At 39.0% G+C, this 17034-nt stretch overlaps 1 protein-coding gene across 5 annotated transcripts in view; it reads right to left on the bottom strand.

Moving 5' to 3' along the window:
• Window positions 1–4200: 4200 nt before the first annotated feature.
• USP6NL (USP6 N-terminal like) overlaps window positions 4201–17034 on the bottom strand; it is a 111249-nt gene continuing 98415 nt past the window's right edge. For all 5 annotated transcript variants that reach the window (XM_021530972.4, XM_085568638.1, XM_021530974.4 and 2 more), the window contains one exon: window positions 4201–7753. In XM_021530972.4, the coding sequence (XP_021386647.2) occupies window positions 6321–7753 (1433 nt within the window). In that variant the 3' untranslated portion in view covers window positions 4201–6320. The remainder of the gene's footprint in view (window positions 7754–17034) is intronic.

Raw genomic sequence — 17034 nt, 5'->3', positions numbered from 1 at the left:
GGGCACCACAATATAAGGGAGATATAAACTATTAGAGTGCATCCAAAGGAGAGAAACCAGGCTGGTGAAGGGTCTAGAGGCCATATGAGGAGTGGCTGAGGGCACTTAGTCTGTTCAGCCTTGAGGAGACCAAGGAGAGACCTCATTGCAGTTCCAGCCTCCTCATGAGGGGAAGGGAGGGGTGAGCACTGATCTCTGCTCGGTGGTGACAGTGACAGGGAATGGCCTGAAGTTGTGTCAGGGGAGGTTTAGGTTGGATACTAGAAGAGGTTTTTCCACCCAGAGGGTGGCTGGGCACTGGAACAGCTCCCCAGGGCCGTAGTCACAGCACCACCAGCCTGGCAGAGTTCAGAAAGTGTTTGGACCATGCTCCCAGGCACAGGGTGTGACTCTTGGGGTGTCCCGTGCAGCGCCAGCAGCTGGACCTGGTAATCCTTGTGCTTACCTCCCCTGTGAAATTTCAGAGGAACAAAACCCCAATGTTGCTAAAAATAAGCTTTACCCCCACAGTACCAAACTCTACCCCCAAAGGTTAAGGCAGTTAAGCATCATCACATTTGAGAACCAGCCCTTCTGCTTCAAAACTGTGTTAAATTTTACTATAAAGCACACATTGCTGTTGGGTTCAAGGGCAGCCTTGCACCAGTAAAGTTTTTTCACTTACCTGTATTGCAAAACCCCAGTTTTCATGCTGAGTGCTAACATGCCTGAAAATACCACCCAACCCACCTGATGGTAGTAGCACTGGAGATATACCATCAACCACTAAGATCAATTTACTACCTATGGAGTCATTCCCAGATCTGAGCTCTCTTTGGGGAAATATGGGAACAGGAAAGTTTAAAAAGAAGGCAGATTAGAAAAAATAATCTAATAGGCTTTCTGTTATTGAAAAAACCCAATTCCTAAGGGACAATACCACAAAGTATTCTAAAAGATATTGCTGAACTTCCAAATACAATGACCAAAGTGGATGGTTTGAACCAAACGTCAGCTTCGGTTCTCCTAATTAGAGAGAGGAGCTCAGGCACCCCAGTTCCCAGCCCTGGCTTCAATTTTTACCTAATTTTCAGCAGAAAAATCTGACAAAAGCAATGCATTACCAGGAAACAGGTTACTTACTTAACCAAATCAAATATATTGGACTAGCAGGTCAGCTATAGCTCCAAGCTGGCATACTTCGGTGGCAGGACACAGCATTTTGCAAAAAATTCTTCTTTGGGCTGTGTGTAATATGGTTTTTGGTGCTTGACCCCAAGCAAAAGCAACCTTAGACTTTGGATTCCAGTGACTTGTACAAAAGTCTCCACCCTACAGCATCCTTCACCAACTGCCAAATTAAATTGCTTTCTGTCAGGAATTACCCTTTTTGGAAAATTTCTGACCAACTGCAATACTGAGAATATAATTTTTGTTCCCTTAATTTGCACATAATCTAGAAAGGAAAAACTGAAGAGGCAGATGATAACCTCTGATATACAGCAGAAACAGCAGAAAAAGGCATCACAAAGCCTCTGAAAAACATGTTGGCACATTATTAGAGAGAGAAGACAGAAGAATCACATCACACACAGCTCACCTTGACAAGGCTGACAATAAAATCAGTAAAACAAACAAAAAAAGGAAGAAAGAAAAGTCAGAACAAGATAGCTTTGTTTTCTCATCATTCATTCTAAAAGTTCCATTGATTTTCTACTAACATATTAACTCCGCAAGCACAAAGAAAAACAGTTGGTGTGAGCAGAGAGAATCAAATCACTCAGGAGAGGGACCTACATGTTCCCTGCTGCAGTAAGAAGTTCTCTTGGCACAGAAAACCCAGAAAATGTTGTCTTTCCCAGGATTTGGCAACCATTTTAAGGCCATTCCAAAATGACTGCAATTATATTTCCAATTTCAATTGCTGGCCTAGTCATCTCCTCATTGCAACTCTGCCAGTAAAAGCATTTAGATTGTCTTAATATTGCCCAAAAGCAACTGCAGCAAATTATGCAGTAGCTTCATGCAATCTAAAGAGGAGCCTGAACGATACTTGGTTAAGTAGCTGTTAAACTGTAACTATGCTACGTTTACAGAACTCTACAAAAATGCAGCATTTAAAGGACTACAAAAAAAGATATATTTTCCTCTCACTGAATTATCAAAAGTGGAATGTTCTCTGCTGGAAATGAAACGGTGGGCGTTTGATGGTATATTTTAAATAGTATTCTTCTTTGTGCATGCAGTGTAATGCCACCCAAGGGGGAGATTAAAAAAAAAGTCTGCAATTTGCAAGTCCATTTCAAAGTCATATTGAGGATGATGTGAAATTCAGGATAGGAGTCTTGAGAAGAATCTCCCTGGAAAATGTCTGTGTACCTCAGGGAAGCTTTGGATTTCCTTCCCCACGCTGGAAGGCTGCTCTGTCTTTTGACACTTCAATGTTGTTTACTGTTTGCATCTAATTTTGGAATTATTCCGTGGTTTATTACAATGCTGTATCTTTGACTAGCTATAAGGTACTTCTCTTCTGCATCCTCCATGATTTCTAAAAATCTCTGGCTTTTTTCCTTGAAATTTCACTGATGGTGGGGATAGAACAATTACAACCAGGGATTCATCCTGCTGACAGATACTACCACGGTAACTGGCATTTGCACATTTTGGCCATGAGAAAAACAGGACTGTCTACTTCAGTCTGGTAATTTTGAAACAACTGCAAACAATATCATGCTTTAAGGCTTTAGGTAGTGATCAGCAGGTGTAGGAGGGAACACTCTCCTTAACAGACTTCTGGCTAAACAGGTTTTCTCTTTCCTCTGTGTTGCATTCCCTAAAGCATTACAGACTGGCCACATTTGGATGTGGAGAAAGGGAAAGAATTTTCCTGAGGGCAGTTTCTCTTCCTTAGCTGCCCAGGCAAGTGGATGTTTAGATTCATCACCAAATCTGATGCCAGAATTTTCCCCTGGAAGGAGAAGCAGGGATGGCTTCTGTCTTCACTTGCAGCACATAACATAACTTGGTTATACAGGTAAGCAAGCACTTGGATCTTGCCATCACATCCCACTCACCAAAAAGGTTAAGAGTACCAATGATACCATCCTCCCTATCTTTCTTCAATGGCCACAACAATTTGTACTGCACAAGACTAAAAGCTTCAGTACCACACTGAAGTCATTAGATCTAATCTAGCAGAGCATCCTAATGAAAGGGAAAGCAATCACAGCATACACTCAAGGCCCTTTCTTTTCCCTTTAAATCCCAATTAATTTCACTAAATTTTTGCCATACAGAAGTTAGACATGTCTCCTTACTTAGTCTTCCATGCTCCTCTGTGTTAATTCTCCAAATCCCTATGCTGAATTTGTCTCACCAAGCACAAGGAAAGCCTTGACAACTAACTTGGACAAGAAACTTACAGTTTATACAGCTCAAAGCAGAGATCTTGAAAAACTATTAAACCATAGGAAGAAAAAAAAGGTCTCAAATATTTTATATTGGTATTTACCACTCCACTGTTTTCAGATCAAAGAAAACAATGACAGCAAAGCTCTTGTGAGGATATCTAAGCCATGACACTGAGATGAGCCCCTCCACCAGCAAGGCACTGGCACAGCTGCGTCTCCCTTCACTCTGCATCATCAAGTGGGTTTTGTTACTGGCACAAATTCAAACCTCAAATGGCTGTACCTTGAGTCTGGTTTGTCCAATTAAATGAAAATAAAACTGTATTTTGCACTACAATTAGACGACACAAGGCTGGGTTGCTTTTCTTTTAAAAAAATCAACTCAATAGCATCCTCCAAACATGTGAGAGACAGAAGCCACAGTAAGACTATTATTTTGCATTTTGATCAATGCAACTTTGCAAATTCCTTATGCCAACAATTCTCTTTTAAACTGGTATTGGGTAATATTATTAGAACAAAACCAGAAAATAATGATCACAGTTTATGCTCCTAGCTTTTGCAAATGACAGGCTATGGTTTAGCAGTGTAATAAACTATAATCAATAATCTTGCCACTTCTGCAATAATGCAAAAGCACTATATAGATTTTATGCACACTGCTTAGTCTAAAAATAAACATGTACAAATTAAATAGGAAACATCATATATATACACATGATTCATTTATGAAAAGCAATTATTTGTGCTGAGAATAGCTAAAGTCCAGTTTGGAGGTAATAAAAAAATTAAGAAAGACAAAACAACATAAGCTTAATTATTATTATTTTAACATGTTAAAAATACAGTCACATCAAAATAGGGTACACAGTTATAAAACTGTTGCAGATGAAATAAGAAAATAGTGTGTATATATTTTATATATAAAAATCTACAGTATTTACTAATGCTGATACATATTTTGGAGCCTCAAGTTGTTTGCACAAATAAATTGTACAGCTTCATTATGAATTACAGAACCATCATTAAACACTGAGATTATTACACTTAGCCACAATATTATATACATACATTTCTAAGCTGCTGTAAGCAATCAGAACTAAAGTAAGCCCAAGTAATATTTATCTTCACAATTTTAGTTTAGAATTTCAGTGTAGTGCTTGGCTACAGTTACTTCGCTGCAGTTTGCAATTTTTAAAATATAAAATTGCCCAGTTATTAAAAATTACATCAGATACGTTATATACACACAAAAAAATGTTTTGAAACATACTACGTAAATGTTACTTCCATTTGTAAAAATTGTTTTACTTCTGTACCTTAAAACTTACAGAGCCAACCTGCAGCAATAATAGGCACTAAAGCTCATTCTTTAAAGGAAAAAAAAATAATATCCATTTCTATGTTTTCGGTTAACAAACCTTACAAAAAAAAGGGAACAGGACAACCTTCCAAACTGGTGTTGATAACAATGTTTAGTACTTCAGTATTAGAGAAATCTCTCTGTTCAGCACTCCAAGGACCTCTCCTGGTGAGACCCTCCTCTGCCTCAGCTCCGGGAGAGAGGTCAGTGTGTCCTGCAGCTTGCAGGACTCCACCCTACACGTGCCACTTCACCTGCTTCTAATTTCACCCCCAATTCACAGTCAAAACAGACAGGAAAACACGAAGTAGAAAAGGCTGCAAACACTAATTAGAATTACTTACATCAGCAGGAGTTTAAGGTTCCTGTTAACAACAAGTCAGGGTCATTTTAGTGTAAAACACCGCGCAGTGTGAGCCCGACAGCACAGCAGCACACGTCCCACCACAGACAGGAACCCACCAGCAATGTGGGGGGAAAAGGGCAAAACACAACAAAATCCACTCGACAAGGGACACTGCATATTCACACAGCTCAAGGAATGCCAAGCTTGGAGCAAAGCTCAAACTCCTGCATGCACTTCACAGAGGTGTCAACCAGCTGTGCAATTCTTTGATACCTGTGAGATTTGGCCCTGCAACCAGTTTGAGTCTGACAGCACAGCATGGCAAAAAGTGAAGGGTGCAGCACCATTTCTGTATCTGGCATTAGTCTCACTGTGCTTCAGTCTTTTGCATATAGAATGACATTCTGAAGGTAGATTTGGATGAGAAGGTACAAATTCTCCATTTTTGATGCACTTAAAAAACTCCTAAACACTGCCCTAAATTTAAGCACCATTTCTTAGCCAGATTAGAGAAACATTTTTGGCTTTCTGCTTTTTCCTGCCTTCTCCTTCCTGCTGAGTAAAATGACAAACAGTAGTCAAAGGAGAGGAAATTAACTCTCACATATGATTAAATTAATAATCCCAAAGCATCTGTCCTGCCCAGAACAGATGATGGGATGCTGAGGCAGTTGTATAAAAATGACAGAAATTCCCATTCAAAAAGAATGGCTTCTCAAATAAATTACAAAGAAAAATAATATGAAATAAAAGTACTTCACAAGCTTTGCCCAAAGTTAAATGAATTTCAATTTAAACTCTTTAGCTCTTTTCCATATGAGTTTGTGTACTGTAAGTGCACACTCACACAGCCGCACACACGCACACATCTGTACAGTGCATTAACAATGTCAGTCAAAACTTTTCAGTGTGTTACAAGTTTTAGGCATAAGGATTGTAACACGAGTTATTTAAAATGTAAGGAGCAACAACAGCATGAACCACATGATGTAAATGAGCTTATTGCTATGTCTATGTGCATTAGATCACTTCCAGTAGCTTCCATGCAAGTCCAAGAACTCCACCAGCTTTCAACCAAAGTCTGAAACATCTCTGAAATAGTGTCGTTATTTTTGAACTCACACGGACCATCCACATTTCAGAGAACTGAGGAGGATACTACTAACACAGTACTGTTCAACTGGTTTTGATTCTTGCCATTTTACTAAGCACAGCCAGATTCTCAGAGAAGCACAGACTCATGCATAGACAATCCATCGGTTCTGTTCCGATAGTGCTGGGCTTGAGCTGATGGGTTTGCATATTGGTACTGTGGGGAACCATTCTCTTCCAAGGCTGGGGAAGTCCTGTATCTCACTGGACTACCCACGGAAACAGCAGGAAGACTGTGGTCTTGTAAAGGTGTTGGCTGAAAATGCTGGGATTTCTGGAAATTATCCATGTGGCCTTTGTTAAGGTCTTGGCTCCAATGCTGCCTGTAGTGTCTGTAGATGCAGGCGGCGTCCAGACACTTTCTCTCCTCTGGTAGATAATCTGGAGGGATTATGAACTTGACACCTGGAGAGGATCTCGAGTTGCTGGTGTATGCATCAACAGGAGCGACTTCTGTCTGAGTAGGGGCTGGTGAAAGAGGAGTTTGGCGACCGGCAGGATAGGAATTAATTTGCAGTTTATTTGGGGAATAATCTACTGACATAAAAGGAGCGTATGGCCTTCCAGAGGGGCTGGGCCGATTCCCGTGGTAATGCAGAGATGCAGAACTTGTACTGCCTATACTGGAAACATGCTTTGGAGAATTCCCATAGTAAGTAGGAGGATTACTATAACCTGGCAGTGGCTGTTTTACATTCAGTCCATGAGATGGACCATCAGAATGAGATGTATATTTTGGAGATCTGGGCTGTGAAGTGAAAGTAAAATTATTGGGTACTTTTAATGGAGCTGGTATTTTTTCCATTTGCTTTCTTGGACTATTAGAAAATGCTACATGCCTAGGACTTTGTGGATGAGCTCTCTCAAGCATTTCTTCAACAACAGTCTCATTCTCAGTTTCATCCTCTGAAACATTGTCATACTGAGATGCATTAGACTCTCGCTTACCTTCATCAGCATCCAAAACCCCCACCTTCTGCTTTACATTCAAAGGCTGCATTTCTCCAGGACTTGGTGGTGGGCCCAAAACAGAATGGTTTACTGGTCTCCCTTTCACCTCTGCAGTAAGTTGCATTGTCTTTTCCATTATTTTGATATCAGATGGTTTATTCCACTTAGGTACAAATTCCCTTCTTGTATTGGAAGTAGCATTAGAATTCTGATTAGCAGCTGCATTATTGTATAGACTTGAGTTGTCTTGCTCTGCTGGCTGAGGCTTTTTTCTGGTATCCACCTCATTCTTAGGCAAACTGTTTTGTGTCTCTACTGGTCGAATCCTTTGCTGTTTTAATGAAGGTTTCTTTTCCACAGAATTGATTCTTTTTCGGTCATTTGGTGAACTTTCTGGTTCTTCTTCTGTGGATGGTCTTGTCTCTGTCCTTCTTGCTGCTTGTGTACCAGTACTGTTCTGTCCATTAAGCATTGGAGTAGAGTTAAGCACAGAAGGCAGAGGTCCTGATGGAATCTGCCCCAACGGCTTCTTTGGAAATTCATCTTCTTTACCTAAAACAAGAAGAGGAATAACATAAATTCACCTTTGTGTAGGAAACTTCTTTGATCTGTTTGTCATGCAAGCACAAATAGCTAGAAATTAACTGGGTCTCCCTCTGGGTCACCATTCTGCTGAACACCTCAAAGGTTCTTCTGTATACTGACATTGAACACCAATTTTCTTTAGCCTCTCATCCCAACCAGTTATTCCTTCCTACAGCTGATGCAATCTCACCAAACTTTTGCTCTATCATGATACTGATGGAAGAACCCTAATTTTCCTAGATAACATATTGTTTATAGTACCTACTCTGTACGGAACCCTCCTCACATTGTTACATTAAGCAAACTGCTTTGTCCACTTTAAAAATCCAATATTACTCTCCCAACAGATTGTTTTCCATTCATTTATCCTTTAATATTCACCTCTAGCAAGCCACACCATCAGCTCCTCCCTCACATGCATAAAGTTCCCAGATGACATCTCTGAACATCTCTCACTTCAGTTTTTGGGTGAAGCTTCTCATTAACATCTACACAATTATGATATTGTTCCCCCTTTCCTGTCTAGAAATTTCATCCTCAGTATGAAAAACCTCTAGTAAAAGGTTCTATACACAGATTTTTTTTTTTTTTCAGCTCAGCTTTTTATGAATACAGAATCACTGAAGCAGCTGACACCAATACTGGCTACATCATGGTTTCAATTGAGTGTTCCATGGGTGGGTACTGCAGGGCACAAGAACATCATTTACAGAACAAGGACTGAATGGAAAGTTCTCCCAGACTGGAGCTCAACACATTGCAACAGCCAGTGGTAAACATCAACAGTGTGGGGACTCAGAGCAACCCACACTGACATACAGAAACAACGAAGAAATGTTTCATGGCCCGATGCTGCTCACAGGACAATTCACATCAAATTTTCTACTGCAATCTTTCTCCTTAGCAGTCAATGCCCTCCATAATTGCAGCCAAAGTATTTTATCATATCTACTTGCATATAACTTATTTAATTGTGTAATCCATTACTTTCCCATTATAAGAAGAAAAGGTCATGCACTTCTCATTAAATGTATTAATCTAGATTTAATTCATTTGATGTTCAGCATTTAAAAAACAAAAACCACAAAAGTTTTAAAGTCAGCACTACCAAACAAGTCCTATTCACTGTGTATCTATTTATAAACAGAAGCTCTGTTGTAGGGAGGAAAAAAGAAATTGCTGGCTACCCTTGCTTAAATGCTATGCAAAATAAATTACATAAAATGGTTGTTGGTAAAATTATTTTGTCTAATCCCTGCTTCTTCCTAAGGCAAGGACTGTAGAATCTCTTCCCATCAGAGATCAGAGAGCTAGCACCTCACTTTCTAGCTATTTGTAATTTAAATTATTTTTGTTTGTCTATAAGGGTTCACAGGAGTGAATACACACAATGTCTCTCCCTGACAAGGGCTGTAGTTACAAGTGAGCTATGTTCATTTATACAGCCATGAGCAGGAACTCAGTCTTTGATGAGTGGTTCATGATACAGATACACTGAGGAAAGCCAGCAGCCAAGGTGACTGTTATTTGTTATAACAGCATAACAAACTACCAGCATGGATCAGTTGCTATATAAACAAAAAGAAACCTCTCAGTTTGAGCCAGGCAGACCATTGCAGGAGGACAGCAGAGAAGAACACAATGATAAGATAAGAACAAGTTAACTAAATAAAGGCATTTAATAGAAACAGCCTAGATTTGCCAAACAATTAAACTAGTGTTTTCTTGATTTCTCTTTGTAAGGGCCAAAGGTCATATGGAAACGTAAAACCTACCCTTTGCTTCAGAAAAAATTTCAAAACCTCACTTCACATACAGCACACACAGAGAGGCCAGGCCTCAGCACTAGGCTACAGTCAGTGGCTCTTGGAATTACAAGTCTCATGTTTGGTCTCCTTCCATATGGGCCCCCACTATTCCAAAATAAAATCTGGAACAGGGCTCTCAGACCTGCACCCCCAGCAAGGGAGGGTTCCACCATTGGAATAACAGATCAGGGGACAAAAGAAGGAGTTGCACAGATGCTGTAAAAGAGATTATTTAACAGCTCTGCAATACACTGACTGCAGCACCAGCCTCTCCAAAAGTGTCCTTTAGTCTTTGTGAATAGGAGTTCACTTTCTGAACTTCTGTTTGGCAAGAGGCATTTGTATCACTTAATTCTATCTGCATCCTCAAATACACCATCAGGCAAAGCTGAAGACCTTGTCTCCTAAATAAAAGTGAATTTTGCACATAATAAATATTCCTGATACTTAAACCATAGATTGCAGTGCTTTCAGTCTCACTAATCTTGCATGTGAAAATAGCATGAAGTCTGCATTAAGAAATGATACTTTGGTACATACAAAAAACCTGCCATCTAAATCATACAGAACTAATCTTTATGGGCTGCTAATCCATTTATAGCCTCCAGGAGATCCAAAGTAGTTATGGAATAGCACAAGAAAATGGCTCTGCAGCATTGCTAAATTATTTAATTTCTGTCCTTGTATAGAAGACATGTATTAGAAAAAGTGTTTACTTTCTTCCACACTTTAAGTTAAAATATTCTAGTCATATATATAAAAACCTGAAGACCAGTTCCTCTGGTAGCTGCAATGCTTCCTTCATTTGCCCAGGGTCATCAGAAGCATGAACTGATTTATTTTCTCCCAGCTTTTATTCTAAGAAATGCCTACAGAGCAATAGTAGATTCCTTTAAATATACTAGGTTGCACTATAAAGGTAGGGTTTGTGTGAGGTTTTGGTTTTTAATTTCACACACTTAAGGCTTCCTAATTACCATTAAGCTCTAATAAACCCAAGTGAGAATACTGCAGACATTTTTATTGAATTTTATCGAGGCTGCTTTGTGTCACCTTTTCTTCTCATTTCAGGGTAAGGGAACACCCTACAGCCAGGCATATGTGGGCTGCATGGTCTATATAATGCATCCTATAACAGGAATAACAGCTGTAAAATGACTATCAGAGAAATCTTTCCATGTCTGCAGTGAAATTGCTAGAACTCAACACTAATTCACAAGGAAAATATTGCAAGAGAATAATTCATTTAGAAGAAAACCTCTGCATTTTAAGAACGTGATACCATGTTTATAGCGGTTACACCAGAGCTCAGTGCGGTCAGGGAAAACAAAATACTGAACAATGAGAACGTGTGGAAAAAGGCTCAGGGGAGAAAAGAAGAAATACAGGTTGAACCTGAGCCACAGGACGTCCACAAAACTTGGTTTAACTTGACCTTGGATGCCAACAAGGGGCAGTGGTTGCTCAGTCACCCACATCTCCTTGTGGGACTAAGCAAGGCCACGTTGCTGGAGGTACCAACTCAGGAATGAAGGCTACCAGAACAGGACTTGTTCTGGTTCAAAGGTGCTCCAGCACTGATCACCTCCAGCCATAAAAAAGCACTGAGAGGAAAGGAATTGTGTAAGGATCTATGATGTTGCAGCAAAAAGACATCTTGCAAACCAGTCACCTTCTAAGGAATTTTTCTGAAACTGCAAAATGGCTACTTAATTCTAATTGAAGTGTACAGATCATACATAAATACCTATACACACAGAGAGTTGCCACTTCCAGTGAAACAAAAACTTAAAAAAACAAGCAAACAAACAAAAAACACTCAAGGAAAACCTCCAGAAGTTCCAAAAAAGTTCACAAAACAAACAAGTAGAGGATAACCAAATTACCACCATGCACATGACTACAATGGGACACTCTTCAAATGCATAAAGAGCATGCCAACTGTGTTTGGGAATGCTTTAAAGCAGCCCACTATCAGCAATAACAGCAAGAAACCCACAACACTGCATGCTAGGAAGAAAGAAAGAAAAAAGGTAATAAAAGCAAAAAGCTGAGGATAAAAAACCATCATGCAAAAGCAAACAAAAGAAACCAAGTCACAACAAACATCCCTACCTGAAGAGGAACACAAACAGCTCGCCAGACAAGCATGCAAAAGCACCAATTCCTTCCAGCCCTGTTTCTTTTATCTAACATTCTCCCACTCCAAGTCTGCCTAAAGCCTCACACACAGCTCTCAACCATCTCCTGTACTACTTCACCTACACTCACTGTTCAAACTCCTCAGATCTGAGCCGGAAGAAATTTCAGTTGGATGTTTTAAGGAAACTGAATCGGATATCTGTTTGTGTTGGTGATCCAAGATCTGAGTTAATTCACTGTCAGACTGAGAAATGAAGAAACTGCCAAATTCTACAAGAAGTACTTTTGGGATAAGTGCTTTTCTATACAATCTGTGGTATTTACATACAAGAATTGAAAGCATTTTAAAACCAGAAGTTAAGACATAGCTGTCTAGCTCAGCTGTGACTGTTCTGACCTGTACAATAATCAAAAAAGTCCCTTTGTCCTCTGAAGCAATCTGAGTAATGAGATTTTTCCCAAGTTGCCAGTATTCCTGTGAGATATGGATGTGTCTACTTTCATCCCTATCTCCTTCCTTCCTTCAACAGAGTAGGTTTCTAGACAGTTTAGTTACTGGCTTTTCCCAAAAACAAGCACTATAATAGCTTGTATCAGAGTTTACAGAGCAGAAACTATAGATTTTTTATTTTTTCTTTAAAAGAAAGGTAGTGATTTAGTTTGCTTCTATGCAACATAGCATAAAATAAGTAAACAACAAAGGAAATATGGCGAAAAAATGGGTGAGGAAGGAGAACAATGGAAATAGAGGGAGACAACTTAAGCAAAACAAGGAACCACCAGGTGCTTGTGTTTGTTGTTGGCAAACATATTCCCTGACAAGAAAAGGAGCAAAGCAAATATGAGCAGATCTGACTGTCCCCCAAAAGATAAGAAAGATAAGCCATATTAAAGAAAGTTTGACTCTTTACTTCCTCCTGCTCAAACAAGCCTTGGCCACCACCCAGTGGAAGTCGATCTCCACTACAAGACTTTTACAGATAATTGCTTCAGGAGGCACTAACAGCCTCGTGCATCGAGTAGCAGACATATAATTGGAGTAAAGTGCTTTAAGTGCTCTCTCCGGTGAATAACAGTCTAGTCCTTAATTTCAGCACCAGAATACATGCACTTTGACTGCTCTAACACAATTTTCAAGGATAGTAATGGTCATAAAAAAAAAAAACTCTTAAAATGACAACTTGAAATTCTGTGTTTATTTTCGACCAGTGACATCCCATCTTCTTCAGTTTACAAGACCAAGTAAATTTTAAAGAAATTTGAGTGTCTGCACTAGAATCTCTAGCTGCTGTCTGAAAAGTCAACCTCTGCTCCTCCTTCCTTTATATGCCATCTTTGGCAAAGGAGTTGCTACTTGAAATACTGCTGGACAACTTAAAAGGAAACTAAAAGCACTGTTTGCCTCTCTTGCAGCTGTGTCACTTCGACAGTAAGGAAAACTTATTGTATAAACATCTGCATTCAGATAAACAACAGAAATCTTAACAGATTTGGTTACTAGGCAGACGATACAGGTGATGAGCTGCACATCTGTAAGGTGCTCTTGCAAAAAAGAAATTTCTAAACTTAACCACTGTTTTACATTCCCAATTCAACATTTCTTCCAGAAAATACACTTTCTTGAAAAGTCAGTTTTAAACAGCAATCTGAACAATGACCAACACAACTATTTGGATCATGTGTTGAAACATGCAAGTTTTAAACAGCAAAGATTTTTAAATGATGCAAAGCCAAAGTCTAAAACTGCTTAGGATATATACTAACTGTATTAGTGTAACTCCACATATTACTTTAGTTCATAGTATTGTAAAGTAGCTGCATCACACAAAAAACAAAGTAGAAAAAAATAGTTTAGTTTATTAAAGAATTCAGTGCATTGTCTGAAATAGCTACTTGTGTATCCTTGAAGTACAAGAGAAAAATCCAAAATTCCTCTGAAACAAAACACAACCAAAAGAAAGACACCATCAGAAACAGGAAAGTCAAGCTGATTTACATATTTTTCTATTGCTATGGCTGCCAGAAGGCTCATTAACAAGAGAGAACAGACATTATTTAATAGATTACTGAGGTAGTATACATTTCTGCACTATCACTGATTACTGTGTAAAATAAATTATCAAATAAAATATACTGATAATAAATTTAATAATTTCAAAAATAAATATCAGATAAACATTTTAAAATTTATGGCAAATGCAAGATTCAAACTTTTCTAGTTTTCACCAAATACAGAAAAGATTGTGAAAACTAGAAGAACTGCAGTTTAAAAGTGGTGTCAATCACAAGGACATAAGCAGATTCCAAATTTGCCAATATTGCTTTAAAATTAAGGTACAAGACCTTTGTCTTTGATTTAAGGCCTTCAGCTGCTGCAAAGTCTATTATATAAACTTTCTGTCATAAAAATCCAACCCTGCCCACCCTTTTCAGGACCCTTATATTAAAACACAGGTAAGAAACTGTCTCAAGAAGAGACCTGAGGGGCCTCACACCTTGAAAATGGGCCTGGCTGTCTTGTTTACAAAACACTGGATTAATAAACTATTTTCAGCAACATATTTTTAATACGAAACTTTCACTGGTAAGCACTTCTGTTTATTAAAGTCAGACACTATAAAAATCTATCCATATATAAATATTGTTTATTAAGCATTGCATTATTCATGTAGTCCTACAGGAAAAAAATTACAGCAAAGCTATAAATTCTATCCATATCTTGTGAGCATTTATATAATTTAGCTGCTGTTTTAAATAACAGACAAGGAAACAATTTGCATCAAGGAATTTTGGAAATCAATGGTGTATACCAAGAAAATTTTTCTCATTATGGTCTTAATATCACCCTTGAATTAAGTAAGAGATGGTTGAATTTACATTGGATCTGACTCCAGGAGAATATGTACAGTCACACAGATTTAGGTGAGAGTGCTCTTCAAGAACCAGCCAGGGTATGGACATTCTTCATCACATTCCAGGCAATCCAAAAAATACAAAATGCCTTTTCTTTTTGAGGCTTTGTCAGAGGAGTACCTTCAAGGAGAGATTCTATGTACAGCTGTCACAGTCTCCCTTCTCCAAGGTCTCAAAAACCACAGTTCCCCAATCAAAGGTGAGCTCAGCACACAAACCCCTGTCTCCAGAGTCATGGGAATAGAGGGATACCCACCTTGGGGTGTAGGAACAACATCAGAGTTTCAAACCACCTCTGCAGGCTGGAGTTGCTAAGTATGGGCTGCCCCACACTGGTCAGCACTTGCTGGAAATCAGCACAGAAAGGAAGAAAATCCTTGGCCTTCTTTATGCAAAACAGCCCTGGTATTGGCAAAACCAGTGCCAATCACTGATAGCCAAAATTAGCAAGATCTCCTGAACACGCATTTCTTCTGGCTGAGCATTTTAAGGGCTTTGTCAGAGAGAAAATACTAAACAAGTCCCTTCTTTCTCTGCTCTGAAGGGAACAAGGAGCTCCTTAATTCAGTGAGAGAAGCCATGGAAGAAGTGAGCCAGAGAAAGCTACATCAGACATAAACAGACATCCACTTTAAAGTAACACAAAAGTTATTACCTCTTTTAATATCCTACTGCAGCTTACCCTACTAGGGCAGGAAAATCTATACCGCCTAACAAAGGATGCCAGATGGAAAATTCCACTGAGCTTAATTAGCTCACTGCTATTCCTGGATGACTGATACTGATGCAACTGCAAGATGAAGATTTTTTTTTTCTTGATCCTAACATGCATTTTTACTTTAGCTCTTAAAGGTGTAATTTTTGCTCAGTGTAAAAGAAAAAAAGAACAAGATAGGAAGCAGTGCTTTGATTTCAGATAAGAAAACTAAAATAAACATTCTTTTCTCAGGCTACTTAAATGAGTGAAATATTTCTCAGTGAATACTTAAATGAGCACGCTGGTATTTTTTGTGGTCATATCACATATATTCCATACGTTTTGGATGAAATTAGAAGAAAAACAGTGGAATTCAAGGTAGTAAAACATTTGCATGGGTGTTGCATGGCCAGGTTTTGACAACCTGTGGGAGGGACCCCACCCTTGAGAAAGGGAAGAGTGTGAGGAGTCCTCATCACAGAAGAAAGAAGCAGCAATGTACAATGAACTGAGCACAACCCCAATTCCCTGCCCCTCTGTGCTGCTGGGAAGCAGGAGGTAGAAAAAAAAAAAGGGGAGTGACTTTGAACCCATGAAGAAGGGAAGAGTGGGGGAAGGTTTTTATAAAGGTTTTATTTCTCACTATCCTACTCTGATTTAATTGCTAACAAATTCAGTTAACTTCCTCGAGTCAAGTCTGTTCTCCCCATGATGGCAATTGCTGAGTGATCTCTCCCTGTCCTTGTATTGATCCAGAAGTCTTTTCTTGTTTTCTCTCCTCTGCCCAGCTGAGGAGGGCACCTGGTATCCTATCAACAACACACAAGCAAAGCTGAATGTCTAGAGAATGTTCAAAACCTGAAAGAGAACACTGCTTGAAGACAGTAATCAATAAAACCAAAATTAAGAGAGTGCAGAAAACTCAAAAAAATAAAAGCAAAGGCTTATGAAATTCATACCAAGGACAAATGTGGCAGCCTCACTCAAGTAATAAGAGCAGAAAAGTCAGCTAGATTCCCAGGGATTAGGCTGAAGGCATCTTATTTTTAGTCTGTGAAAGGTTAAATAACATTCCCTTCTACCCCTAGCAAAAACATACCACACAGAAAGGCTTGCCCTGGTTAATCTGTAATCAAAAAGGAAAAAGCTCAATTCCAGCACCAACATACACTTCACTTTGCCTTTGCTCCTCCTGTTTTAAAATTAAACCTTCTCATTCATGTTCATGGGAAAAAAAAACAACACAAGAAAGACATTTTGTTTCTGATTTTTCTTTAGCTAGCAAAATTAAGAAGTTATGTATGGCCCAAAACATTTAGCATGCTGTCAGCTCACTGTATCAGAGGTTACACCTAAGTGTGCATGGTTTGAAACTGAACAATTGCATCCCACTGCCAAAATGTCTCAAGAAGAAGACAAAGTCACCATTCCTTGCTGTTGGTATCCACAAGAAGACTCAGTGAGTCTCACATTTTCACACCGCTGTCACAAGGGGAGTAGCTCTTATGTCGCCTAAATCCTCCTTGAATTCTCTATGAAAATTCAGAGTCTTCTCAAACAAACTTTCACTTGGATACATTTTATGTTCTATCAAAACAAAGGCCTTAAAACAAACAAGTTAGGAACAGACTGTCTGCCTTCTGCATCAAGAAAATTTCCAGTAAATTCCATATTTTCCACATTACTTA

Source organism: Lonchura striata, chromosome 1A, assembly GCF_050655825.1.
Source record: "Lonchura striata isolate lonStrDom1 chromosome 1A, ASM5065582v1, whole genome shotgun sequence".
Taxonomy (NCBI): domain Eukaryota; kingdom Metazoa; phylum Chordata; class Aves; order Passeriformes; family Estrildidae; genus Lonchura; species Lonchura striata.
The sequence above is the reverse complement of the archived record's forward strand: the minus strand, read 5'-3'. Positions and strand labels throughout refer to the sequence as shown.